General features: G+C 53.9%; 2 protein-coding genes across 2 annotated transcripts; both read left to right on the top strand.

Annotated features, from left to right (window-relative positions):
- The first annotated feature begins 1,569 nt into the window (after nt 1–1,569).
- On the top strand, nt 1,570–9,926 carry SRM (spermidine synthase). Its single transcript, XM_077837169.1, has 8 exons — nt 1,570–1,785; nt 2,312–2,432; nt 2,800–2,892; nt 4,099–4,252; nt 6,259–6,342; nt 6,959–7,104; nt 8,013–8,135; nt 8,964–9,926. The coding sequence occupies exons 1-8, from the start codon at nt 1,637–1,639 to the stop codon at nt 8,979–8,981; spliced, it is 888 nt and encodes a 295-aa protein (XP_077693295.1). The 5' UTR covers nt 1,570–1,636; the 3' UTR covers nt 8,982–9,926.
- Nucleotides 9,927–19,914: 9,988 nt separating this feature from the next.
- CORT (cortistatin) lies at nt 19,915–23,678 on the top strand. The gene is made up of 2 exons (XM_077837565.1): nt 19,915–20,016; nt 23,466–23,678. Exons 1-2 carry the CDS (start codon nt 19,915–19,917, stop codon nt 23,676–23,678), a joined length of 315 nt encoding a protein of 104 aa, XP_077693691.1.
- Nucleotides 23,679–26,977: the final 3,299 nt, after the last annotated feature.

A 26,977-nucleotide genomic window follows, 5' to 3' on the forward strand; every position in this document is an offset into this window, starting at 1 on the left:
GGAACTCTACATCATTAGGAAAGAGAGAATGCTTATTCCCAGTGGAACCTAGTAAAAGCTTCTATTCCTGCCAACAGATGCTGGCTTTTAAAAACATGACATTTTAGGTCTAGAAGTTTATTAGAAAGGGAATATTTTTTTCTTCCTGTTTGCTACATACATGCACTCCTGTAGAACCAGGTGCCTTCTTTCACAGATGCTAGGAGAAAGAAGATGTCCCACTAATCTTTTTAAAACTACTACAATGTTGCTAAAATAGTATATCGGGGCCATGTACAGAACACGCAAAGGTGTGCAGGGATAGGATTTTATCTGCTCTTATTTTGGGTTACTTTGTATAAATCTCTTGTCTTCACTAATGCAGCCACACCAGACTCACTGATATTTCTGTTGTACACCTAAATATGTTAATCCCTGTGTGTACAATAGTGTAAAACAGTATTTGTGAATATTTCACACTTTTGATAAACAGTGCTAAAAATCAATAAAAATGAAAGAAAAATGACTTGCAATTTCTCTCATTCAGGAGTGGCATCATATAGGGAGCTACTATCCATATGTCCTTTCCCTGGGCTCATGTCTTTCTCCCTCCTCCCTTTATTATTTTGTTTGAATTAGAAAATAGAAAGAGGCTATGCACTCAGCTCCAAGGAGCTCCCCTGTGGTGCAGGGAGAAAGGATGGAATCAGCTGCTCAGTGGTTTGAGCATTGGCCTGCTAAACCCAGGGTTGTGAGTTCAATCCTTGAGGGGGCCATTTAGGGATCTGGGGCAAAAATTGGGGACTGGTCCTGCTTTGAGCAGGGGGTTGGACTAGGTGACCTCCTGAGGTCCCTTCTAACCCTGATATTCTATGACTTTACTAGCTGGGGGAGAGAAGGTCATATGTTCAAAACGTCAGTTTCCTCTTCTGCAGGGAGGGGTCTTGCACCCCCATCCCTCTAGGCGCATACGCCCCATTGATCCATCTGTCACAAGCCCGACTGCCCCGTAGTCGCCCATGGAGCAGACTGGGTCACATCCCCATCTACCTCCTAGCCATAGCCCTGCACTGAAATGGGAGGATCACACATCCGTCCACCCAGAGCTGGTCAAACCCCACACACTGGGCAGGGGGACACATCCCCATCCACTGCCCCCACCCACACCCTGGGGGGGTGGGGGGAGAGATCACTTTCCCCACACACCCACACCCTGGGGGGGAGCAATTCCCCCCTCACCCGCTGGGGGGGGAGGAGCAATTCCCCCCCACACCCGGGGGGGTCGCTGCCCCCCCCCCGATACACACAAGGCGGAGGGGGGGGCACATCCCCTCCCCCGTTTTCTGCTGTGCAGGGTCAGGGTCTCTTTCCCGTCCGTAACCCCCACGTGGCCCCCGTGGAGCCGGCCACACTAACCTGCTAGCTCTATTCGCTGTACCGCCAGACTCACCCGCCGGAGCCGCCAATAGAGACTGCTCGCTGAGAAAGCGAACCAATAGCAACCTTCAAGGTCACGAAAGGGGCGGGCGCTGGGTCCCGACTGGCTGCCGGTCCCCGCCCCGTCCCCGCCCCCCCGCACTATCAGGTTAGGCTGCGGCGGGCGGGCGGCAGGTGGCCGCGCTGCTGTGGCTGGCGCGGCCTGTGGGGCCCGGCCGGGATGGAGCCCGGGGCGGCGGCCGGGGCCATCCGCGAGGGCTGGTTCCGGGAGACCTGCAGCCTCTGGCCCGGCCAGGCCCTGTCCCTGCAGGTGGAGGAGCTGCTGCACCAGCAGCGCTCCCGCTACCAGGAGATCCTGGTCTTCCGGAGGTGCCGGGCGGGGGCCGGGGGCCGGGCGGGGAGCGGGCTGGACGGGGTGACCCGCCTCCCCACCACCTCTCCCGGGACGGGGGCCGGGCCCGACCGGCTGTCACCGCAGTGGAGCAGCCGCTGCCGCTCGGGGACCCGGCTCCGCTTTCTCGCCGCCGGCGTGGGGTGGGGTGGGGAGGGGATCCGCGATCCCGGGGCCCGGCGTGGGGCAGGGGGAGGATCCGCGATCCCGGGGCCCGGCGGGCAGCCTGCCCCCACCCCCTCCCCGGGGGTCTGGACGGCGGCCGCCTTCCCCGCGGGGTGCCGGCAGGTGGATCCCAGCCCTGCCCCTGGGGCCGCACGGGACCTGGGCACCGGCGGGCAGGGAGTCGGGGAGGGGGCGATTCTTTGCACCCGCCCCAGGCGCCGGGGAGGGGGGCCGGCCCCACGCTTCGTGGGGGACGGAGGCAGCGTGGCGCCGGAGAGGGACCGGCTGCCGCTCCGAGGGCGCTGCCCTGAGGCCCCTTCGTTTCTCTTGCCTTGGCAGCAAGACCTACGGCAACGTGCTGGTGCTGGACGGGGTGATCCAGTGCACGGAGAGAGATGAGTTCTCCTACCAGGAGATGATCGCCAACCTACCTCTCTGCAGCCACCCAGATCCCCGCAAGGTAGTCCATGGCCCGTGGCCGGGTCGCTTGTGCCAACGGTTTTAGGAGTCGGGCTTAAGGGACAATTTGTCCTAATTCGCGTTTTTACAGATTGAACCCAAGGGCCAAGCATGTGGCCTATGGATGCCAATACAGCGCTTTATGCTTCTGTAGCGCTTTCGCCTGGGGCCTGCAAAGCACATCGCAAGCAGCCCTTATAACTTGGGAGATACATTAATATCCCTGCCTTACAGGAGGGGCATGCGTCCCTGGCAAAGCTGTAGAGGTATCCTGACTGGATTTTCAGGGCTGACTTTCTTGCTATGACCCTTCCAGCCTGGCTGGACCAAGCTGACTCTTCTGGTTTTTGGCCTCTCTCCTGTCTCAGGTGCTAATTATTGGTGGTGGCGATGGGGGAGTGTTACGAGAAGTGGTCAAGCACCCCTCTGTGGACTCTGTGGTGCAGTGTGAAATTGACGAGGTAGGTAATGCGGGAGGTGATGCTGCTGTGTCCTTGGTTTCAATGGGCTGTGAGGCTGCAGAGTGAGTGGGAGAGCAGCTTCAAAATATCAGCTTAGTGCTGCGACTTCGTCCGCTGCTGCTGACCCTGAAGACGGCGCTTTCGTTCCTTGCCCTGTTGGCATGGCAGTGACTGCCCCAGCTCTCCAAGCAACAGCCTGAATCTTTCTTGCGGCTTCTTCCACGTGCACAGCTGGGGCTAATCCAGTCCGGGTGCAGGATCTGAAGGCTGAGCTCCAGAGAAGAGAAGTTCTTCTGACTTTGTGAAGCACCCTTTTGCTTCCCCTGACGGGGACAGCACTCATCCTCCAACGAAAGGGACCTTGTCCCTCTGTTAGGTCATTGCTGAGTTGGTGTCCTGCTGCTGAATGCAGGAACGGGGTCTCTTTCTACAGGGCCTTCTGCTGGTAGGTGGGTCTGTCCTTCCTCCACTGGTCGGTTCATATTGGCGTTAGTTTCAGAAACTGTCACTATTGTGCTGGGACATAGGAGCTGTGTGAGGAATGAGAACTAAGCCCAGAGTCTATTCCTAATCTCTCTACTAAATCAAAGATGCTGCTGGTTGGTTTGAATAGGGAGGCTCAGAACAGCTGACACTAGTGTCTTGTCACATCTCTGCCAGCCATAAGGATTCTAGTGTTTAGGGGATACACTGTGATTTCTCACCCGAAAGAAAGTGCTCCTCTACTAGGGACGAGGTGTTCTCCTCAGCCTGGGGCGGAGAGGCCTACACAAGGAATTTTGCACAGGGAAAGGAGGGCTCAGGGTAGGGATGGGAATGTCTTTCCTTGAAAACCACATTGTCAATTTTCAGGGTTTAAAAGAAAATCGCCATGTTGGTTGGGATCTGCCTCTGCAGATGGTGTATCCCCAGGGGAGAGGGGAGCAGGCAGGTCTGTGTAATCAGATCCTTTCAGTTCTTCAGGGCACCTTTGAAAATTGCAAGCTCTTTGGGTTTGGCACTTACTGTGCAAGAGTGTTGCTGAACTCAGGGGCCATAGGACAGGGCTGAGCGTTGTGTGCTCACTTAAGATGCTGGAAACAGACTGCTCTCAAACTGCTGGTGAAGTGGGTCTGAGCTGAGAGTATGGAAGGAAATGACTCAACCACTGATCAGCTTGGCTGCATGGCACTCTATGTACTCACCTGCTTGTGCTGTCTGTTGCAGGATGTGATTCAGGTATCAAAGAAATACCTCCCAGGGATGGCGGTGGGCTATTCCAGCCCCAAGCTGACCCTGCACGTCGGGGACGGCTTTGAGTTCATGAAACAGAACCAAGAAGCCTTTGATGTGATTATCACAGACTCCTCCGACCCCATGGGTGAGAACCCAAAGGAAAGGGGAGGGTGGGGTGGGTCCCATCCACCCACGCTCTCCCTGCCTCCAGACTGCCCATCCTCTCCATTCTAAACACCTCACTGAGGCAGTGCAGAGCTGGCCAGGGCTCCTTTGAAGAATAAAGAGAGAATCTTCTCTCCCAGCCCAGAGAACTCACTCCCTTCCTTTCACTTCAGTTCCTTTGATGGGGAGTGATCTGGGTGGGGCTCCAGATGCAAATCATGGCGCTGCTGGAACATTTCTTTCCTTGCCTCTCTGGCCCCTGAGGGGTGAAAATGCATCTGAAAATTGTTTCTTTGCCAGCATAGGAGCAAGGCTGCCAGCCAGCCATCTTGCTTCCCTTTTCAGGGCTCTGTGCCCCAGTCCTGGGAGGTGATCTAATTACTCCTTCTAGTAACTAGTTAATCCTGGAGTCTGAAAAGAACTCCTAATTGCCAACCCTCCCTGCCTACTCACCCTATGTCTACACGTAAATCATTACAGATGCAGGGCTGCAGCTGCACAGCTGTAGCCATTTAAGGGCATGTCTACACTACAAAATCATGTTGACCTAAGTTATGTCAGCATCCAGCCGCTGCAGTCATTAAATCGCTTTTGCTTGTCCACTTTTCGCTCTTTGTGTCAACCTAACTCCATTGACAGTGACTCTGCATCTCTTGTGGAGGTGGAGTTAAGTCGGCAGAGCCGGGAAATTACGTTGGAGGGAGCAAAATTTTAGTGTAGATGCTTCCATAGTTAGGGCAACGTAAGCTGCCTGGCATCAACATCACTCTGTCGTGTAGACACTACCTACGCCAGCGGGAGGGGTTCTCCTGTCAGTATAGGTAATCCGCCTCCCCAAGACGTGGCAGCCAACTCGATGAAAGAGTTCTTCCGTCAGCCTAGTGCTGTGTGCACCTGGGTTAGGTCGGAATAGCCACTTCTCTCAGGAGTGTGGATTTTTCACGCTCCACGGAGACAGCTATAGTGATGTAAGATTCCACAGTCTTCTCTCTTCCTACCTGTAGTGAGCTGCTGTCCTCGCCTCGCCACCCCCTCGAGATCCTAAGGGAGCTAGCTACCTTCCTAACTTACTCCCAGGCCCCATTACAATATTAGCTGAGAGCCGCGTGGTCTTTAAAAATCTGGCCTGTCGTGGCTGGGTCTTGGTTACCCATCTGTAAAACGGGGATAACAGCACTTCCCTGCCTCTCACAGTTGCTGGGCAGAGAATACATTAAAGGTATTTGGGCATCTAGCTGCCATGGAAATCAATGGGAATTAGGCACTGAAATCATTCTAAAAATCTGGCCCCAGAGTGACTCACTGAAGGTGCACCAGGAGTTTGTGGCAGAATTGAATTGGATTGAACCTGGGTCCCAAGCTAGCACCCTAGCTCCTTGACCACCTTTCCTCTCTTCAACAGAGTATACAATGTTGCCTTGGGTTTTACCATTTAATTGTTTTCTGCTCCCGTTTGCAACACTATCACACTTTTGTGGGGGTGGAGAGGTGGAGGACACATGCTTCAGGGGATGTTCCCCTCTCCTGATTCCCTTAGCAAGAGGTTCCTTCAGCTATTACTGTCAGATTTTGATAGACAAACTAGCCTAACCTCAGTGCCCTTTGCTGATATCTTCTTCCTTTTAATCTGCCACGCAGTGGGATGAGATCATGCGATTTTTATTTTTGTGAGGAGTATTATGTTTGCTGATTAGCAAAGAGAAAATTGGGTTGGTTCTACTGTGCTGGAGGTGGGCCAAACCAGAACCCCAGATCCAAACTGGCCACCCCCAGCTCACCTTCAGTCATTGTTTGCAATACATTAAAAAGCGATTCAGAACCTTCTTTTCTAAAACAATTGAGTTTTGCCTGGTATCAAACCTGAGTATCTAGACCCCCAGGTGGAGCAAAGCTCTGGTCTCTTCTGGAGCCCAGCAAAGGCATGCCTTAGATGCACAAAGGGATTTTCATGGACCCTGAGCCATCTCTGTGACATCCGACCCCCAGGTCCTGCGGAGAGCTTGTTCAAAGAATCCTACTACCAGCTGATGAAGACGGCTCTGCGAGAGGATGGGATTCTCTGCTGCCAAGGTGAGACCAGACAGGGTACAGTTGGCCAGCTGAGGCACAGAAAGGCGAAGTGACTTGCCCAAGGTCACAGGAAGTCTGATGAAGCAGGGAATTGAGCCCAGGTGTCCCAAGTCCCAGACTAGAGTTGAAGATAACTATGTAAATAGGGAAGTTCAGGTGAGGCTGGGTGTACCAGGATCCTATTGTAACAGAGGGTTATAACAAACAGGTAATGTGGGTCTGAGGGTCTTGTCCCCTCATGCCTGCTGTTCTGGATCTCGTGTAAATGGGCACAGATGGCAGAGGCAGCAAAAAGCCAAAGTTGGGATCTGTGGTACGGTATCTAATGTTTAAAAATCTCGCTTCCCAGAGCTGTGTCTGAGTCTGGCCTTAGTCTTCCTGTGCATTTCCAGTAATCTTTGCGCTGTGTCTACACTGGGGCTCTTACCAGCAAAGGTATCCCAGTGTTAAAAAATCCCAGCCCATCCCCATGTAGCTATGCCAGTAAGACTTGGGTGTAGACCAGGCCTTAGTTTTCAGATTTAAAACCAGCCTTTACCTGAAACCTCTCTGCTCAGAGTGCTAAAGGTTGCCATTGTCTATTCTAACCTCCCTTCTGTCCTTGTTACCTGCACAGGTGAATGCCAGTGGCTGCACCTGGATCTCATTAAGGAGATGCGTCAGTTCTGCAAGTCTCTGTTCCCTGTGGTGGAATACGCTTACTGCACCATCCCTACCTATCCCAGCGGGCAGATCGGCTTCATGCTGTGCAGTAAGAACCCAGTGAGTGTCGGGTGTCCCGCCGGCTGCAGGGAGCTGGGGTCGTGGGGGGGAGGGCGACACGGAACAGACTCGTCTCCATTAGCAGCGTCCGCCACTTCTTTAGTGTCTGAAAGACCAGGAAGCCTGCTCGTGTGCGGTATCTGCTTCTGTGCTGTGCCTCTGGCTGACGCCGAAGGATCTCCATGCGGCACCTAGACCCATCTTCCCAGGAACCAGGGCCCCCTCTGGGTCCGTGCTGTGCTCGGCCGTTGCTAGTCAGGGGCTAGCAGCCACGGTCCGGCTTGCCCAGCCCGTGTGTCGTTGGGACAGAACTGACTGGCTAGCGGAACCAGATGCCCTGGTGCCTGCTGTGCACGTGTGAGAGGTCAGGAGATACAGGGCGGCTCCCACTGAGCAGGTGCTGCAGCAGTGCAGGCTCCCCCTCAAAGAGCCCCAGGCCTGGCCTGGAGGGGTCCCGCCAAGGAATGAGGGTGGAGGTCAGTTTCGACAGCCTCTGGCGGTTCTGTTTTTGAGATGAGGGCAGCTATCCGCTGGGAACCGGGTGGAGACCCACCAAACGCAGGGCCGCACTGAATACCAGTGCGGATTCTGCCCTGCGGAGTGAGGGGTTTGATCTCCAGTCATGGTGTGAAAGCTTTGGTTGGCACAGGGCTCACACAGTCGTTCCCTAGTTGTGCGAGTTAATCTCGCTGACTTCGGCCTGTGGAAAAGGGCTAGTCACGTGAGCCGGGGTTTGCAGATTCCAGAGGCTGTTGCCATGCAGGGCTTGTGATCCCAGGGTGGAAAAATGCCATAAAAAAAAATCCCCATTTCTGTGCGTTCTCACTGTCTGCTTCCAGCAGCCAGGGCACAGGGCCCCTCTAGACGATTCTATACGCTCACTCGGTGTTTGTGTTTCCTCTTTGCAGAGCACAAAGTTCCGGGAGCCTGTGCAGCAGCTATCGCAGCAGCAAGTGGAAACGATGAACCTGAAATACTACAATTCTGACATCCATCAGGCAGCTTTCATCCTGCCTGAGTTTGCACGGAAGGTAAGTGAGGCTGCAGCCCCTCGCTCCCCCCAAAGGCTGGTGAGACCCCACCAGTCTGTGGAGTGGAACCGCTGATCTGGGACCGAGGGTTCCCACTCGGGGCTCTGCTGCTGTTGCCATGACTTCCTTAGAAGTACGCGGCTCCTTCTTGGGTCGGGCTCCTGCTTGACCTCGAGCTAAGGACGGTCCCTGATTAATTCCCGGGAGCATGGGAGTTGGTGTGGGACTTCAAGGTCTGCAGAGCTAGCAGCATGGAGATCTGTGTGCTGGCTGCTCTGGGTGAGGTATGGTGAAGCCAGGGCACGCCAGTATCAGGAGGTGACTGAACACACAGCTGGTCAGTACACACATGGATAGGAGTAGACTACTACAGAGGACTAACCTGAATCAAACCCCGAAGAGGCTTTATATCCACCAGTGGGCCCTGAGAGTCACTAGAATAGACCAGTCTTCATTAGAGAAGCCACACAAAGGGCCTGGGTAATGCAGGCGTGGGCTGTGGATCCTGCTGCAAACCAGAGGACTAGAGAACAGCAGTGGTGATGGTCTACGATGGGCATGCAGTTCATTGTGCATTGCTGAAGGATTTGTCCAGGTTTTACATCACCCTCTTTGAACCATCCCTGTTCCAGTCAGGCCTAAGCCCAGGCTGTGAAAGGTGCACCAGCAGAAGGGAGACTTCCTCAGCATGTTAGAGGAATTGCCTGAGCTAGTGGCATTGTAATGTGAAAGGAGCATGCCCAGAAATACACTTCCCAGCCCCTGTCTAAGCAGGTTTGTCATTTCTCTGGACGATTAACTGAATTCCTCTCTCTTGGGTGTCTCCAGGCCTTGAGTGACGTGTGAGAGCCTGTGAAGCTGCTTTCCCCCCCACCCTGAGTTGGACCCTGAGATCTTCAGCGCTGCAGCATGGGGGGACTCTCAGCAGGCTGCCAACTCTTCCTCCTGGCTGGGGATTTGACCCTTTGCCAGCCAACATTCCGTCTGATAACACTTTAAAGATGGCAGGGCATAAGCCAGATGAGACTTTCTGAGCTCCTCGTTGCTTGGGGTCAAAACTGTTCTTTCCAGTATTGGGAATGTAAGATATTTCTCCTTTTCTCCCCCCTCCTGCCCCCAACTCACTTGGTGTATTTATAACTGACATGTGTCTGCGTAGCAATCTTCTGGAATTTGGGAAGAGTCCAGAAGGTTCATCAACTCAGTCTTAAGCACAGGGAAGGGAGTAGTATGCAGGGAGGTAGCCTGCTCTCCTCCGCAGAGAGCTCCCTGCTGCTGAGCTATTGTAACTGGTAACAGGCTTGAACTCCAGCTCCACTGTGTCCTTGGAGAGGTCACAATTCATATCCTCTGTTGTTATTCACAGTAGGTTTCTAGTCCTGCTGGAGCAGCTGTGTTACAGGCTCATCGGCTGGCAGCAAAGTCTAGTAGCTCTTTTTTTTTAAATTGGTTGGAAACGAAGTGCTGAGGCACTAACAGGGCGGCTCCTGTTTTTTTTAATCCTTGCTTTCGGATCGGTTCCAAGGCATGCTCCTCAGTACAGAGGTCGGTGCTTTATATCCATCCGTTGCCTGGTGGATAGGAGCGAGTATGGATCTCCAGGGAGCTAGTCTCTCCTGAAGGCCTCCGCAGAAGGCTCAGGCCGGGTATTGGCTGGCCCATGGGAGGCGGATCATGATTTGTATTCTTGCTCCCGAGTTCAATGGATGTGTAATCTGTTCTCTGCGTGTACTGGGCCCTGAGGCTCAGACTCCATCTCTCCATTACTCATTAAAAGAACTCCATGCTGCCTCTGGGCTGTTGGTGTCCTCTCGGTGTAGCCCCCAGGCAGCTGTCACTCCCTTGTGACCAAGAAAACAATCCCTTCTGGTGGTTAAGGTGACGCTGGAGTTGGTGCATTTTCTTGATAGCAAGGGAAGCTCTCAAACTCCTGTGCTTGTGCTAATGCCTCTTATCAGAGGATCTCAGGGAACCATCCAATCATCCAGGCTTCTCCTCCCCCTGCCCTGCAGGATGTATAAAAGGCACATGTTGTAAACCGTGACCTGGTGCATGTTCTCCATTGCAGCCCCTCCGCCGTCCCATGTGTGCTGCACAAGTCAGCACCCCTTGGCCTCAGCTACTCTCTAGTCTAAACAGGAGGCTCCCAGCTGCTCCCCCCTGCTTGCTTGTCAGACTAAGGAAGCTTCCCATTTCCCTCAAGTGTGGCTCAATCCCTGACTCCTCCCAGCTAGTCACTGTTTCTTATTGCCCTCTGCAAAGCTGCTGCAGGTCCCTAAGGCTGACAGCTCTTCAGTCCTGCAGTGGGCTGTAGCTGTACAAACCATGAATGTCCGCTAGGGGACATCTCGAGAACCCCAATCAAAGGGCTCGTGCTGCCAAGGAAGAGCGTCCCCCGGCGGGCTCTGTCATGGTAACAGTGGAGGATCAATGTTCTGCTCATGTTGGGACTAGGCTGTGTCCCAGCCGCTGCCCAGCAGGGCCTGCAGCTCATATAGCCAGCCACTGTCTGTCACGTCTGCCTCCTCTGTTGGAGTCTCCCCTCCTGCTTTATCTATAGTTATTGGCTCAGCGTGTGGCCCCACTCCTCAGATTCCCATCAGCACAGCTCCTTCACGGGCCTGAGGCATTGCCAAGCTCCAGTGCAAGAGTGGAGCCTGGCTCCCCTTCAGTCTGTCAGGGGCAGGCTGGCCAGATTTCACCCTGGGGTCTGGGCTTGAACTAGCTTGTTTAAGTGGGTGTGACAGCTTTTTGTCCTTCCCTTCGCTTGGGGCCCCTGGGCCTTGTTCGATCTACCCCTCCAAGGAGTTTGGCCTATTGCCTTATATACACGTTCTTCCAGCCCCAGCTGTTGTCTCATAGTGTGGTGCCCAGAACAGAGCCTGTTCTTATCCACTAGGGGTCGCCCTAGTGTCCTACACTCTGGTTTGAACCCCCCAAGCTACCCACACATGATCTGATCCCAACTCATCCCTTCCTTCTGCTGGGGCAGCTGACCGGAGTTCCATGCAGTTCGCTGCACGTGGTTCTCTTGGTGGAAATGGAGTTGCTGGTGGGAGATCAGGCCCCTGGCGTTCTGGATTGATTTTGGCCAAACGCCATCTCTCCGTCCCTCACACGGCTGGGTTGTTCCCTTCCCTCACGGTGTTTCAGTAAGGCTGCCAAAGCACTTTGGGCCCAGTGTCTCTAGGAGGGTCAGCAGTCGTCTTCTGATGAGTTACAAGTATGAAAACAGCATGATGGGTGAGTGAGGAAAGAAGTAATCCTGGGTCAAAGCCTCTAGGGGAGGCTGGGGAGATGATCACTCAAAGGGAATGGATAAGGATTGGGGGAGGGGAGAGCTATAAAGATGTTTTGTACCTGCCAAGCCTGGGGCTATGGGATCTGTTCCTCTGGCCTCTGTTGATAACATCCTCCTAAAGCCCAGCAGGGAGCTGCATTCCATCCAGGGCACGAGGTGTCCCTGGCGTCAGCAGATCCCCGGGCCCTTGCACAAAGGTGCTGTGCTAAGTACAGGGGGAGGTGATTTCCAGCGCTGCGATTTCGCCTCCTGCTCACTCTTGTGGTTCTTGTTGAATTTTCTCTTATTTTAGAAGCTTTTCTGTTCACCTTGAAGCTTTGCCCCTCCGCTCTGTTATAGGGCTCCCGGGCACAACCCTTCATGCTTCCCAACTGTTGATTATTTGTATTGCTGTAGGACCCAGGAGCCCTGCTCAGGGACCCTGGGTGCTGTACAAACAGAACACACAGCCAGGCCCTGCCCTTAGGAGCTTACAGTCTAAATTGGTGCTGTGGAAAGGTGCTGGATTGCCACCTCTTCAGATCCCTTTGTCCATAGATCAGGTACAGACTGGGCTGGGGCAATGCAAGCTTCCCCCATCTGTCCTGTTAACATGCCTCACGCCCATCCAGTGAAGTGAGCTTTAGCTCCCAAAAGCTTATGCTCAAATAAATTGGTTAGTTTCTAAGGTGCCATGAGTACTCCTTTTCTTTTTGCGAATACAGACTACCACGGCTGCTACTCTGAAACCCCCCTTGGAGTTACCCCACACACCCCATGGCAGAGAGGATGGTTCAGTCCCTATAACCTATTCAATCCTTCACATCTCTGCCCAGAATGCCAATGATGAGGCTCTTCCTATATATGGGGGAAGGGGACTGAGTCTGACAGTTCAGTCAAGAAAGGCTCTTGATCAGCCACCATTTGGTGATGTGTAAGATTACTGCCCCATGCTGGATATGCATAGTGCCCTAGAGCTGAAAGCCTCCAGGCACCTCCCTGCAGCTGGCCCCAATTGCCTTTTTCCTTAGCTCTTTGCAGAGATTTAATCTCACTAGGTTTCAGAGTAGCAGCCGTGTTAGTCTGTATCCGTAAAAAGAAAAGGAATACTTGTGGCACCTTAGAGACTAACAAATTTATTAGAGTATAAGCTTTCGTGAGCTGCAGCCCACTTCATGGGGTGGCCTAATTTACAAGTCAGTTACCGTAGTGGCAGGATAGGGCCATCTGCAATCCAAGCTGCCCATGATCTACTGGTAGAGCCCTACATATAACTCCACAGTAATGGCCAGACCTTTGGGGGGTTTCGGGTTTTTTTGTTTTTTTTTAAATTCTTGAACTTTTTATTAAAGAATTTCAAATAATAAGTATTAAGAGATGGATTGTCACTTTTTGTAACTAATGGGTTAAGCTCTTTTATACATATCAAAAAAACCATTATATTTGCAAGTCTGCCATAGAGTTCAGAGCATGGCTATTTTCTGTGCTTTGGAGTGGTAGCCTACTCCAGTTTATGGAAACTCCACCAGAAACCTTTTATAGGCAGTTTCAAATGCTTCAGTGCTCTGCAATGAGAGCTACAGCTTACTGCCTGAAGCTGGCATTCATTAACAATGCAGCCAGGGAATGGAAGGATAGTTTGCACAGTAGCTAGTGCCATCTGAGCAGCTCCAAGCACTTTGACTGTTCGGGTGCAAGTCATCCCAGCGTAGACAGCTGACAAGAGTTCTGTGCACTACTCAAACCCTTACAATGGGACTTGCATGGTATATAGAGTTTCAGCAAGGCAGATGAAATCCATGTGCAGCAATGATTATCCCTTCCACACCTGGGGCTGCAGCTGTTAACCCTGATCTACAGATTGGGAAACACGGGTACAAGAGAAGAAGGTTTTCAAAAGTGACAAGGGATCTCGGGTGCTAAACTTGAGAAGCCTTAAAGGGCTGAGTGTCTGCTGTCATTTGAAAACTGGGCTGGCTTAAGGTGTCTCCAGCTGGGCCCTGAAAATCACTAGTCACTTGGGATAATCTTGGCCAGCCAAACTCAGTGATTTGCACAAGGCTAAGAAAATTGGCAGAGTCAAGAATTGAGTCTATTGGTCTTCTCCATTTGTACTGCGGTACCATCCGGGCCCACCACAGTCATGGAACAGGGCCCCCGTTGTGCTAGGCGCTGTATGAGCACAGGCCCTGCCCCAAAGGGCTCACAGTGTAAGAATATGACCGGAAACAACATGTGGAGATGGACAGAGAACACAATGAGAGGGTAGGCAGCAGCCTCAGTGCGCCAGAGGCCTGTTGTCAAGTCTGCTGGCCTGGGGCTGACTCCTAGCCCTGTACTTTGCCACTGGAACTTCTTCAGTTCCCAAAAAGTTTCAGAAGTTTTTCTGGGGGGAAAAAAATCATTATGAAAAATATCTTGCCCGTGTCCTTTCAGCCACTTAATTGGTATGAGTACCTCATTCAGCCTGTGCTGATGTTCTCAGGACCTGGCTGGATCATTGATGGAGTCCAGACAGAGCGTGAGACTGCCAAACTGAGGACAATTTGACTTTCCTAAGGGAACACGAGCCTCCACAGGCAAACAATCTACAAGTGATAACAACTGCCCCCAAGGTGCTGGGCGAAGCAGTTTCCTTTGCAAGGATGCGAGAGAGGATGGGAAAGTCTGAGCAACCAGCCAGGGCCCAGACAAAGAGACTCAGGCAAAATGTCATTAAAAAGTAAAATGAGAAAATTTCCCGGAGTTAAATGCTGGGCACTTTGGGCGAAGCTCTTTTCTGACTGTCTGCTTAGGAGGGAGTTAAATGCTTTTAAAATATGCAAAAGGTGGGGAATTAGAAACTGGGATCTCAATTATAGGACGGTGATGTGTGAAGCAGATAAACAGGGCGGGGGGGGGTGGGGAGAGAAATGATCACAAATGCTGTGAAAGTAGGTGGCCCATCTTTCAAGACTGCCAGCTGCACGGTGAATAGAACTTTAGTAGCCTCTTGCTGCTGCAAATGATAAGCGCTCGCTTCCCTCCAGCAGACTTCCTTGGCAAGAGCGAGGCTGCCCTCTCCATGGTACTGAAAGGCTCTGTGTGATGTGTACACAGCCGCCGAAGACTCATCTTCTTGGGGACTCCTTTATGTGGGATTTGCTGATCTATCTGTAGACACCGGGGTACAGTGCTACCGCAAATGTCCCTGTTCTTAACTCCCTTCAACTCCAAGAGAGCAGCCAGGGGAGTAAGTTGGACTCTCCCTGGGAGCAGACAGTGTGAACTCATTAGGGAAAGGCCTTGGGCTGGTGGGCTCTTGTGCTGATACAACTAGTCTGATCTCTGGGATTAAACTTTAACTAAGGGGTTGTGGGTACCATGATCTGCTGTGTGAAGGAGCCACTCGCAAACCTCACAGCACAAGAGGTCATTCCCCAGTGTCTCTGGCCATCTCTGAGATGAGTCTGGCAGTCTCAGCCCCAGCAAGAGTCAGTTCATATTGCCAAGCTGCCTCCTAATTAGAACTCACCCGTGAGTTTCCAAAGGCAGATGCTGTGTAGTTTAAATTGAAATTGTTTCATGGGAACATGTCGATTTTGGTGACATTTTCTATGGAAAAGTGTTTGAAATGTTTTGTCTTCTCTTGGACTTTTATCTCATATAACTGAACAAAAGACTTGGAACTGAACACGTCATTACTCTGAACTGGTAAAGCTGACACAGCCCCAGCAGTGGGTGGGCGCCCACTCCCCCACAACGCACCATATGGATATCGCTGAGGTTATGACACTGTTGAAATGAAATGTTGCGATGTTTTCAAACGTTCCTTTGCAAGCAGCCCCCCCTACCTACCTCCCCATTCAGCCTCTCTCAGTCCCAGCTGGGTTTTTGGAGCAGCGGCCCGAGGACGTAGGACCTGTCTCCCAGCTCAGCCTCCCTGGAGAACTACAAAAGACTCAATCATTCATCCCCTGACATCCACGTTCTGGTGATATTCCTTCTGCTCTGTGCACCTGCTCTGAGACTTGGCTCAGACATGAGCAGGGACTTCAGGCTCCAACCCACACTCAGATACTGTCTCTTCCTGGGCTTGTTGTATTAGTGCTAATGAAAGCTGTGACTGAACCATCCATCTGGTGCGTGGCCATGCTGCACCGAGGTGCCTCAGGGACGGGGGCTGCTCATGTTAGGGGACCATTCTGAAACTGCCTTGATCAATGAGTTACAATTTCAGGCCCGTGAGCAAATTACCAGTTGGTTTCCCCTCTCAAGGAGAATTGCTGCCATCAGCTGACTGTTGCTTTGTTTATTGTGTTGCTCTTTGGCACTCAGGCCCTGCGGAGATGTCGGGGAGGCATCTGGCTACCAAGGAAAGCTAAGGCCTCTGAACCCTTTCCTTTAGATGCAACTGAGTTTCTTTGGGAGCCAGATCCAATTCCATTTTGTGCAGCAAGAAAATCCTGTGATCTGGTCTAAGGCCAGGCAAGAAATAGGCTGGAGACCAGGAGCATCCAACCAACAGAGTAAAGCAGCTGGGAGAGACACACCACCCCTCAACGTGACAATCTGCCCCCATGATGCTCTATTACAGTTCTTATAGCAGCACGGGGGGGAGGGGCTCTGCTGTGCAAGGTGCTGCACATACCCATAGGAAGAGAGGGTCCCTGCCTCAAAGAGCTTACAGGCTAAATAGACAAAGGAAGGCTCATTATCCCCTTTTTACAGAATGGGAAACTGAGGTACAGAGCCATGAAATGACTTGCCCAAGGCCACACAGAGAGCCTCTGGCACAGGCAGTAACCCAAAGCCAGTCTCCTGAGTCCCCTTCCAGAGCGGGGCCATCTGTACTAGTCCCATGTCCAACAGCACTTGCAGTCCTAATTGATTATGTACTTTTAACCTCAGACAAGAAGTGGAAGGAACGCATTCTCCAGCGAGGCCTGTCATTGCCACAGGATGAGCACCAGGGCCTGTGAGCGACATGCCAGCCAAGGAACAGCCCCTGCCTTGAGGCGGTCAGTCGAGAGGCACCAGCAAGGCAGATAGCAGTGTTATGGAGGTGCTACCATCGCCAGGCTTCCAAGAGGAGTTGAGTCCTGGGGAGACAGCGAGAGGAGCACAAGGAGATGGAGCCTCACTGGGAGGCTGAGCAGTAGCACCAGACAGGGAATAGGAGGAGGAGATGGTGGAAGCAGAAAGGAGAAGACCCCAACAGGGGATGGGGTGGTGCTGGGGACTGGAGCCATGCAGGACTCAGAAGCTGGGGAGAAGCGCGACCTTGATGTGACCCCAGTGGGGAAGCCCAGGCAGGGATTTGAGAAGCCAGTGGGTAGGGTCAGAGCTGTGGGAGATGAAGTGATGCGGCAAAATGGAGGGGCCATGTTAATCCCTCACAGAGAAGTTCTTGACTTCCCCTGTACAGGTGCTTAGGGGGTTAGGAGGAGGGGGGTGCCTCAGAGGTCAGCTGGTCTTTATGAAGGGGGCTGGGGTCAGCAAGATCACAGAGCAAAGGTCTGAGTTGGCACCTGGCCTGGGCTCGTATGGGCAAATCCCCACCTCAGAGTTGATGAGACTGAAGCCCCACAGAGTTATTTCGTGGGGAGGGCAGTGGAGGAGTTGGCTGGGGAGTCTGTGGTGGAGAAGGGAAGGACACTGATCAGTAATGTGGGAGAGGGGCATTTCTGCAGGCAAAGGAAGCTGTAGTGTGGCCCATCAGCACCTCTCAGGCAGCTGGCTTGGATCCCGCTGCCCAGCCAGGCTCACTGCCTCTCATGCACAGGGAGCCCGAGACAAAAGGCCAGCAGCTTTAGTACCAGCAGCTAATTCCATCACTTCCTGCATGGCCCATAGCAGCTGCCTGTATGAGCCATTCAGAGCCAGGGCCCAGTGGGTTTGGACCCATCCTGTGGGTGTGAGCAATAGGAGGTGCCCGCTGGCCACATCCCCTCAGGTCACACAGCAGCAGGGACACCAAGCTGAGCTCTTGGGAGAAGCATCGTAGAATGTTCCAGCTGGAGCCTGCCTGGCAGCTGGGAGTGGGGACAGGGACTCTGCTGTCACGTCTGGGCAGACGCTGTCTCCCAGACCTGCTCCCTGAGGCGTGTGCTAATCCCGCCTGGCGTTCCTGCCCTTTAAGCCTCTCTTGCTGCAGCCTGAGCCAACCCTACAGACCTGCTCAACGTCTGCACCTTTCAGGCTGCTCTCCATGCTGGTCATTGTCCCAGCATGTCTGGCCCTTGGTGGTGGAAAAGCCATCTCCACAGCTCCTGCCATCTGGAACTGCCTCCCTGGACATCCCCCTGCCTCGCCTGCTCTTTTCTGACATTGCCGCTTATCCCCCTCACCTCCCGCTTTGCTGCCGGCTTGTGACTCCATTCACTCTGCCGTGGTGCCTCAGGGAACAGCCCATACGTAAGACACAGCCCCACATAGAGCTGTATCCATGCGAACAAACAGCCTGGTTTGCCTAGATAGCCCCCAGAGTGCTGGCTGTCTGCCTCCACTGCTGTCTGAAGAGCCTTTGGGCTAATGTGCCCTTTGGGTTAGTCCCGTCTCGTAAGTGACTGTCTTGGGTTCACCTCCTGCCTGTCTGTTACCTCAGCCCCATCTCAGACTGCAATGGGATGAGGCCCCCAGTTCCTCTTGAGGCCCCATGTGCAATCCCCTGGTTTTGCTCCCACCACCAAGCAGTTCAGTCATGGGTCAGCTGGCAGGTCCCCATGCCATGCTCAGGTCAGTGCCCTCTGCATCCTGCACCCCAGCAGCTCTCACCAGGCTGGAGAAGTTTGATGGACTGCATTAGGGAGGGCAGCAGGGCGGGTTCGAGTAAATCGGCCCCATCGTTCCTGAAGGGAGCAGGTGACGTTTCATCCTGGATCAGGGCACACAAGCTGGCAATGACCTTAACTCCCCAGCTATCCCAGGGCATGGTGGGAAAGGCACTCAGGGCACATAGGTGCTGGAACTAGGAGGACAGGGGGTGCTGCAGCAGCCCCCTGGCTTGAAGTGTTTTCCACTCTATACAGGGTTTACAGTTTGGTTTCATGGCGCTCAGATGCCCACTATACAAATTGCTCCAGCCCCCCTGTTCGGGTGCTGTATTTCCTGATTAGAATTCAGGCCTTGGAATCTCCCAGGGGGAATCCATTAGGCACAGAATAGTTCCTTTCCTTTGTGTCTTTTAACGAGGGGATCAGAGGTTTCTTCTAGCCCCCTTGTGTGGATATTTAGGCATCAGGTACTCGGGGCAGGCCCCACTGCCAAGTGGTCTGGGTCTCTGTGCGTTCAAAGGACAGTGGAGGGGCTTGGAATGTCAGCAGCTGGAGAGGGTGGGGTGGGGACAGACTTCTGGGTTCTATCCTGAGCTCTGCCATTCACTCACTGTTTCCCCTTGGCCACATCCCCGCTCTGTCCCTCCACATCTGAAAAGTGAGAACTTACCTGTTCTACGGGGGTGCTGGCAGGAGAGAGACCGGAGCTGCAGAAGCTGGGCCTCCCCTTAGGAGTGTGCCCAGGGGAGAAGGGTGGTGGGTTCAAGGGTGAGAAGAGATGTGAACTTTGGGTCCTCAGATCCCAGGAGGCAGATGACACCATGGTGACAGGGGAGTGGGAGGTAGGCTGCAATGTCCTTACAGAATCTTCTGCTGGGCCACAGCTTCTTGCTACAAGGACATCAGTCTGGGCAGGAGGAACCTTCTGAACGGCTGCTTGAAAAGGGGCTGTGCAGGGCAGAGCCGGGGAGAAAGGGGGACACAGAAGGAACCTAAAGCAGGGGTCATTGTGCCATGAGCTAGGCACAGCTGCTCCAAGTCTGCCCAACCCAGCTAAGCTTCTGCTTTTCTCTTTAGCACTGTGAAACCCAAGTCCAGTGGGGCTGGGATCCATTCTGCCAGGCTACAGTCTGGAACTGGGGGACTTCTCCAGACACCTGGAACCCACAGGTGCTAGAATGGGGATGGGGAGCAGCTCAGCATCACCCAGTGAGCGGCACTGTGGGGAGACACAGGGCTGAGCTGCAGAGATCCAAACCCCAACATCTCGGGGTTGTTTGGATTCAGGTCCAGGCCCATCTGTAACTATGGGAGAGGGGGCTTTGACCCCTTCCTCTGCAGCATCCCACATTGGCCACAGGCTACAGGACTGGAGGGGCCATTGGCCTGCAGGGTCTAGGACACCAGGAGTAGCCCACCTAGACAGGGCAGCTGCAGACCTGAGGGTGGGTTACTTTGGTCCCAGCCCCCTGCTCCCTCCCCTTCCCCCCACACAAGTCTTTGCAGCAGGGGCACCTGGAGAGCCCCGGGGCGCTGAAGGGCCCCGCTCCAGCAGCCAAGTGTTGACACCCCTCCAAAGTCTAATTCGCCTTGGATAGGGACTGGATTGTTTGCGTCACCTGCAGGGCTCCAGAGCGGGCTATAAAAGGGGCTGCAGCCATTGCCTGTGGCAGAGCAGAGCCCAGAGACAGCTCCCCCCGCCCAGCCGTGCCCGATCCACCGCTGCAGCCCCCGCGGATCCATCATGCAGCTGGTGGCCAGCCTGGTGTCCGTGCTGCTGGTGGTGTGGAGCGTGAGAGCCAGCGCCTTGCCCGGAGAGGAGAGAGCCGCCGTGGCGAGCAGCAGGGTGAGTATCGCGCACCCCGGGGCGGGAGGCAGGGCAGAGGGGACCGCGGGGGCCACCCCGGTGGCGCTCTGTGCTCCTGGACCCTCCGGAGCTGCGGCGCGTGGGGCTGGGCGCCTGATTAGCGGGGAGGGGGGCAGGGCTGAGGGCAGACCGCAGAGGGGTCGGTGAAAGCAGAGTTCGTGCTAGCCGCAAACTAGAACGGGAGAGAGGGAAAGGAGGGGAGGGGAAACGCGGCTGGCTGGGGGAGTCCGGCGAGAAGGAGTCGGGCAGGAGAAGAAGGGGCGTGTAGGAGAACAGAAGGCTAGAGTGGGCTCCTGTCCCTGCTCCAGAAAGGCCCCCGGGGGGGGGGGAAGAATGCTGGAAGGACCCGGTGCAATAGGAAAGAAGGAGGGTAACCGAGAAATAAGAAGCGGAGTAATCACGCCAGAATAAAGTCGCTTTGATCCGGAATAGAGTGTCCACATGGGAGATACGCCAGCATAGCTGGAGCAGTGTAATGGTACCGCTAGTCCCTCCGCCGGTCAGTTCCCGCGGTAGACAACCACGGCGACACAGCCTCTGCCCTGTGCTCCCAGCCTGTGTCCACGGCTCTGCCCCCGCCCTGCGCTCCGCCAGCCTGCACCTGTGAGCGCCGGAGTGCGAGCTGCGCAGCTCTCACTCCGGTGCGCGTCCATCCCCGCAGCGCGGCTCGCAGGTTCGCCTCCCAGCCTGGGAACTGGGGAGCAGCCCAAAAGAGGAAGGAAGGGACCCAGAGTATCCCGTAAAGGCACCAACTCCTCTTGCGCCTGTGTCTGGTTCCCGGTGGCGCTTTTTCAGCCTCAGAGGTGGTTCCCCATCAGTGTCCGATGTTAATGCTTCGGAGAGGGGCTCTGGGGCGCTTTGGAGAGGGGCGCGCGTTCCAGGAGTAAGCGAACGAGGAGACCGAAGAAGAGACAGACGCACACAGTGAGATGCTGGGGAGTGCATCCCATCAGGGAGCGGCCCTTAGATCGGCCTTAACCCTTTGTGTGTGTGGGGAGGGGTGGGGGAGACACAGTCTCTTTCCTCTGCGGATTCTCACCACAACGACAGGTTAACCCTCTCTGTGACCGACACGTTTTTATCCGAAGTCTAAGCCGCAGGGAGAAGGGAAAAGCGCGGAGTTAGGCGGCTAAGCCCACTCACCAGCCGCTCAGTGGAAATGAGTGCGAGGAAGGGTTCTCCGCGCCAGGTCCAATGCCGCTGCTGGAAGGGAGCTGAAGACTTATTAACTTTCCGAAGTCCCTTCGAGAGTAGATCGCGGTAGGAGGGACGGGTTGGTGGCTGGAGGAGAGAGATGGGGATCCCTTTCTCAGGCTAAACACCTCCGGGTTTGAGGCATGAGCTGTTATGAAATACACCCCCAAATGCACAGGAAGACACCGACCGGGGTATCTCCATGTCCCGGTGGAAGCGGTGCAGAGAAGCCAGCAGCCGCAGGGGCGCGAACAATAACCAGCTCTAGCGGCCCGGAGCTCTCCAGCGGGACATCGGTGGGAACAAGGGGCGAGCGCACCGGGCTGGAGAAGGTGGCTTTGAGGACCCTTCCCCCTGGCACCGAAGCCTCGCTGGGGCCAGTGGCCACCGGCTTCCAGCGCAGTCTGGTTCCGCTAGTACCCAGGGAGCCAGGGCTTTGTCTCGCCCGGCTCCCGGATAAGGCGGGCACCCCGTGCCCAGGTAACAGGGACACCCAGCAGACGGCTGGAGCGCTGGCTTCCCAACTCAGGGCTGGAAGGAGCGGCGACCCAGGTGTTGCCAGATGGGCAGGGTTTGGGAAATCAGCCTCCCCCACACCTCTGTGGCTGGGGCTAAGTCAGGACACCCGGCTTCTGGCCTTGCTACGACTGCAGGCAGTTATGTGCCTCAGTTTCCCGGACTGTCTAAAGGGCAAATAATTAGAACCCTGTCAATACCCACAAAGGTTTCTTTCAAGAATCAGGGGGATTAATGTGGCCGCTCCTTGGGAACAGCCTTGCCCAGGGGTCCGGAGCGTCAGTGGGGAGCAACCACTGAGATTCTTCTGGGGGTAAAGAAACCGAGCTGGGTTACTCCAGATCAAGGCTGGTGTAACTGAGATCAGAATCTGGCCCTAGGCTATTTGAAAGCAGGCAATGTGGGTTGTTTCATGTCTCCATGGTCCAAGTAGCTTTTCCAGCCATTTGGGGCTACAGCCCCCACCCACTGCTGCCTTCTTCCTTAATCCTGGCCTCCTGGAAATGGTTGGCTAGAGAAGTCTCAGCATGAAGTTTCCCCATGTTAATAATACTTCTCAGCACTGTGTATCCCTCCATAGCCCTTCCCAAGTAGGTGCTGGGACTGCCAGGCAACGGAGACAGTAACCCGGGGCGGGGGGGATTTATAGCTAGCTGGGTTTTGGGCGGGTGGGAGGAGCAGGGGATATTGTAACTGGGTGAACCAGTTTGTTCACTGGTATAATGACACACACCTGCTGCTGTCTCCACCCAGCTGGCCAAGTTGATCAGGCGGGGTCTGGGAGCCAGAAATTCCTGAGCTCTAATCTCAGCTCTGTCACTGACTTGCTGGGTGACCTTGAGCAAGTCATTCCCCCTTGTGCCTCGGTTTTCTCTCCTGTGTGGTGGTGGTAATGACTGTTTCCTGTTACCCTGGGAACAGGGTGGGGATTAACTAGTGCCTGTCTGCAGATCAAGTGCTGTACAGGTGCTGAGAGCCCTCAGGCCAGGAGCCTCTGGTGAGGGAGAGGGAACCAAGGGAACTGGGATCCTGGCTCTATCCCTCTCTTCCACCTCCCCATCTCTGATGAGACCCCAGCTTTCTGACCACTGAGCAGAGAACCAGAGGCATATTAGGGATTTGTGGGGCCCTGGGACAGAGCAAATGGGGAGCCCCTCCCCACCCCTTTCACTTGCAGTCCCGTACTCCCCCCGCCGTGTTCTTGCTGAGGAAATGGGGTCAGGGTACAGGGGCAGGAGCAGCGCTGGGTGGGTGGAACGGATTGGGGCATGGGGTTGCCCGTTTTTCCAGGGCTCCCCAGTTGGCCAGAGGCCCTGGGCTTGGGCCCCATTGGCCCAGTGGCTAATCTGCCACTTCAATGAACCATCCAGGGCTCCATGCCAGAGTCTCTGTGCTAGCCTTCCCTCCTGTGTATGCTGTCCCCCTCCCTTCTGCTGGCTCACAGGCCAAGAGACGTGAACCAGGGAAGAGGAGGAGGCCAACTGGGGCTGGCAAATGTCCCCACCTTTCTGCCTCAACCCACCCCCATCATGATGACCCCAGTGACTCCCATTCAGCACTATGAAATTGGCCAGTCTGAGGTGATTAGCACTGCAGGATGGCCTCGTGTCCTAAGGGTTAGAGCTGGGGTCTGTGATGAGGAATGGAGAGCATTAGGCCAGTACCTGCAGAGGGACTTAAGGAGATGGCATTATCTCTCTTGTGCTTTCCACTTGCAGGAGCAGACCAAGGCCCGGAAGGACATGATCCTGAAGATGCTGGTGGGTCTCCTGGATGGGATGGACACGGGGCGTGAGGCAGCTTCCACTGACTTTGAAGAGCCCCTGGAGAGCAAATTGGAAGAGGAGCGGCTGGCTTTGGGGCGGCTATCACAGCGAGACCGCAAAGCCCCCTGTAAAAACTTCTTCTGGAAAACCTTCACTTCCTGCTAACCCCCAAGCCCCACTATCAGCCCTGGATTCAGGCCCCCTCAGATTTTCCCTGGCCCCTTTAGAACACAAGAACTGTACTTGCATTGTAAATAACATCCACATGTCAATGGTTTCTGTTTTCCTCAAATGATTTGAGCTCTGTTTGTTTATTACTCCATTCACAAATAAAGCATGGCTGAGAGGCGCCTTGGGAACATGTGTCTGCTTCTTTGTGCCTGCTGCAGCTAAATGCACACACGCACATCTGGACCTTCTGACACACTCAGTGGGTGGTGAGCAAAGATAAAGGGCTGGCCCAAAAGGTGTTGGGGGAAAAGGGAAAAGGAAATGCTGACTAATATACACAGGCTAGCATACACATATATTATGCTGATAATACTACCCACAATACATATTTCAAGCATTTAAGTATACATTTTATTAAGCATTAATATAGCAATTATATAGCCCATATTGGCCTATACTTTTATTATAATCCTGTTGACTTGTGCTAAGTATCCCATAACACCTTGCATTAGCAGAAGAAAATTTTGGCTTAAGTAGATATAAATGTTTTCTAACAGCAACAGAAAGGGGTTTACCCTCCTCACAAACCTATTTACCCTGGTACAAGCCCAGGGGATGGCTCCATGCCCTTTGGTACCTGGAGTGCTCAGAACAAAGATAAGGTTGCATCATGACCTGGGTTCAGCACAGAAGATAAAGGGGCGCATCAGGGTACCAGCAACTAACAAGGTAAAAGCCTGATGTCTTGAATCCAGTTTCAGATGCCATATATAGTATCTTTTACTGATACAAAAAGGGATGTAACTTCAGAGAGCATGCCTTCTGTGTAAGGTGAATGTCACAGGACGGCTCTTCGGAGACGAGGATCATATAGTGCATCATAGTAATAAACCAGACTGACGCTGGTTAGTTGATCTCTTGAGTATATTTCATAACAAACCAAAGTGTGCTCAAGCAACTGACTATACAGTTTATCAACAGGCATAAAAGAGAACAGGTGTCTCACACATGAGGAAGCCCAGAGCTCAGCCTGCTGGAGCCTTGGCTGGGGGGAAGTTCATACCACTGGAGGCCAGTTCAGGCAAGACAGTGTGCTGAGGCATAATGGTCTAGGGAAATCCCCTCTATACTCCTAACCATGATTTTGGAGCAACCAGAGACAGGCTTCTCCCCAGACGCTCCAAGCCAAGTTTTACATTGAGTCCAGTGGACACTGGAGCAGGGTTACTATGCTGGCCATGTGCCCTGCAGAGGCACAAGTGGTCTGGGAGCTCCTGGTTGCTGGAAGGAAGTGCAGGGAAGCACACAGTGCCTCTGCCCTAACGAGGCACTAATGGGACACAGCTGTGACCAGACTCAGCCAGGCCCTGCCCAGGTGGGCATTTACCCTGCCCAGCCTGGCTGCCTTTCCAAGAGCAAGAGAAAGAGCGGAAATACCAAGGTAGGAGACATGACTCTTAATTGCCCCATCAGTGAGACTCAGTAGATCTGACCCTGCTGAAGAGGGGAAGCTGGCGGTGGGAGGGAGAGCTGGGCAGAGCCGGGCCCCTGACCTGTGTGGGACCTGACCTTGGCTGGCCCAGAAAAGGGAAAATTCCCTCTGCAACCCAGGTGCCTGCAAGAAACACAAGTACAGCAGTCCCTCTTGAGGGCACCACAATAGCCCTGTTACCCACTAAAGCATCAGGTGGGGTCGCTTGGGGTTTGTCCTGGAGGAGGCCAGTGAGTCTAGCTATTCCTTCCCCAGGCAGGACTGGTGGGGTGAGACGAGGCGTAGGCTCCATGATTCTCTTCCCCTGGCCTTTTGCCATGCCCTTGGGGCATAATGGGTGTTATGCCACAGTGTCGAGAGCGCCCCCATTATAATTGGGGACGGGTCTGTTGATGTTAGAGATTCATGCACCCCAGCTGTGGGCTGGGAGCAGCAACCAGTGTATGGCTTTAGAAGGATATCCTGCTCCTCCCTCCCTTGTGTGCTCGGTGAAGACGATACCTCCAGAGGTCAGGGCAGGACCTGCAGGTAGCCCATGCTGTCTCCAGTCGCCTTGATCCAGGAGGAAAGCGACCAGCTTAGCAGAGTGATTTTTTTACCTTTTATCCTTCCCACTCTGTGCTCTGACACCTGGGCAGAACTGCCTACCCCTCATACTCTCATCATGAGCCCAGAGTGCCTTTGGCGGGGGCGGGAGAGAAATGGCTGTAACCCCGCAGGAGGAATGTCCGAGGAGAGAGCTATGTGCAGTGTGGTTGTAGCCCTGTGAGTCCCAGGATATTAGGTGAGAGGTAAGACCTTTACTGGACCAACTTCTGTTGGTGAGAGACAAGCCACTCAGAGCTCTTCTTCAGGTCTGGGAAAGGTACCATAGAGGTGGAACTGATTGTTTAGCATAAGTAGTTAGCACATATTGTAAGGTGGGGTAATCAATTATCTTTTTGTCAAGGTCCAAATTTCTTGGTCAAGGTACAGTCCAGGTCCAGACTCCAGAGAAAATAATTAAAGACAACATAACAATGATGATAATAAGATTTTGGGGTCTGTTCAAAGCATATGGGGATCTAGATTTGGACCGTGCTCTGCCTGTTGACTACCCCTCTTGTAAGGGACCATTCAAGGTAGAGTGACCTGTTAACACCTGCAGCCATAGGACAAAAAGAAGGGGTGAGTGGGTGACAGATTGTTGTAATAGGCCATAAAGGGAGCCTCTTTGCGCTCTGTGATCCGCCCATCTGCTGGCTAACCAGACAGGCTCCTGCTCCTGTTCTGGGCAACTGTGCTAATTCGCCAGGCTGAGACCGGTGAGGCCTGCTGCCTGGGCTCATGCTCGCCTGCCGAGGAGCTGGGTTAGCTTTGATCCTCCCTCTTGTGATTGGAAGGTGGGTTAGAGAATGCATGCAGCTGAATGGTGGGTAGGCCCTAGTGGCGGAGGTAAGTCCAGCATGGATGCTGGTCCCTAAAGCAGACAGTGGGGACCTGATTCTCCCCTGCCTTCTACCTGGGCAGTAACTGACACAGGTGCAGAATGGCTATAAAATGCTGTTGCTCAGATTTGCGGTTATTCTCAGTAGTAGCATTAAGCGAAAGCTTAGAGGATCCAACTGAGAGCAGGGCTGCCCTGTGCTAGATGCTGCATGAGCACCCAGTGACAGTCCCAGCCACAAAGAACTAACAGGCTAAATAGATGAGATGCACAATGTTTGGGAAAGGGAATAGAGACTGAAAGAGGGGAAGTGACTTGCCCAAGGTCCCATAGCAAGTCAGTGGCAGAGACATAAATAGAGCCCAGGTCTCCTGA

This window comes from Eretmochelys imbricata, chromosome 18 (genome assembly GCF_965152235.1).
Source record: "Eretmochelys imbricata isolate rEreImb1 chromosome 18, rEreImb1.hap1, whole genome shotgun sequence".
NCBI lineage: Eukaryota > Metazoa > Chordata > Testudines > Cheloniidae > Eretmochelys > Eretmochelys imbricata.

Excerpts from the sequence above, each read along its gene's own strand:
- CORT (XM_077837565.1), top strand. The coding sequence starts at position 19,915 with ATGCAGCTGGTGGCCAGCCTGGTGTCCGTGCTGCTGGTGGTGTGGAGC. Across the intron at positions 20,017-23,465 it reads CCGCCGTGGCGAGCAGCAGG|GAGCAGACCAAGGCCCGGAA; the intron begins GTGAGTATCGCG and ends TTCCACTTGCAG.
- SRM (XM_077837169.1), top strand. The coding sequence starts at position 1,637 with ATGGAGCCCGGGGCGGCGGCCGGGGCCATCCGCGAGGGCTGGTTCCGG. Across the intron at positions 6,343-6,958 it reads TGGGATTCTCTGCTGCCAAG|GTGAATGCCAGTGGCTGCAC; the intron begins GTGAGACCAGAC and ends TTACCTGCACAG. Across the intron at positions 7,105-8,012 it reads TGCTGTGCAGTAAGAACCCA|AGCACAAAGTTCCGGGAGCC; the intron begins GTGAGTGTCGGG and ends TCCTCTTTGCAG.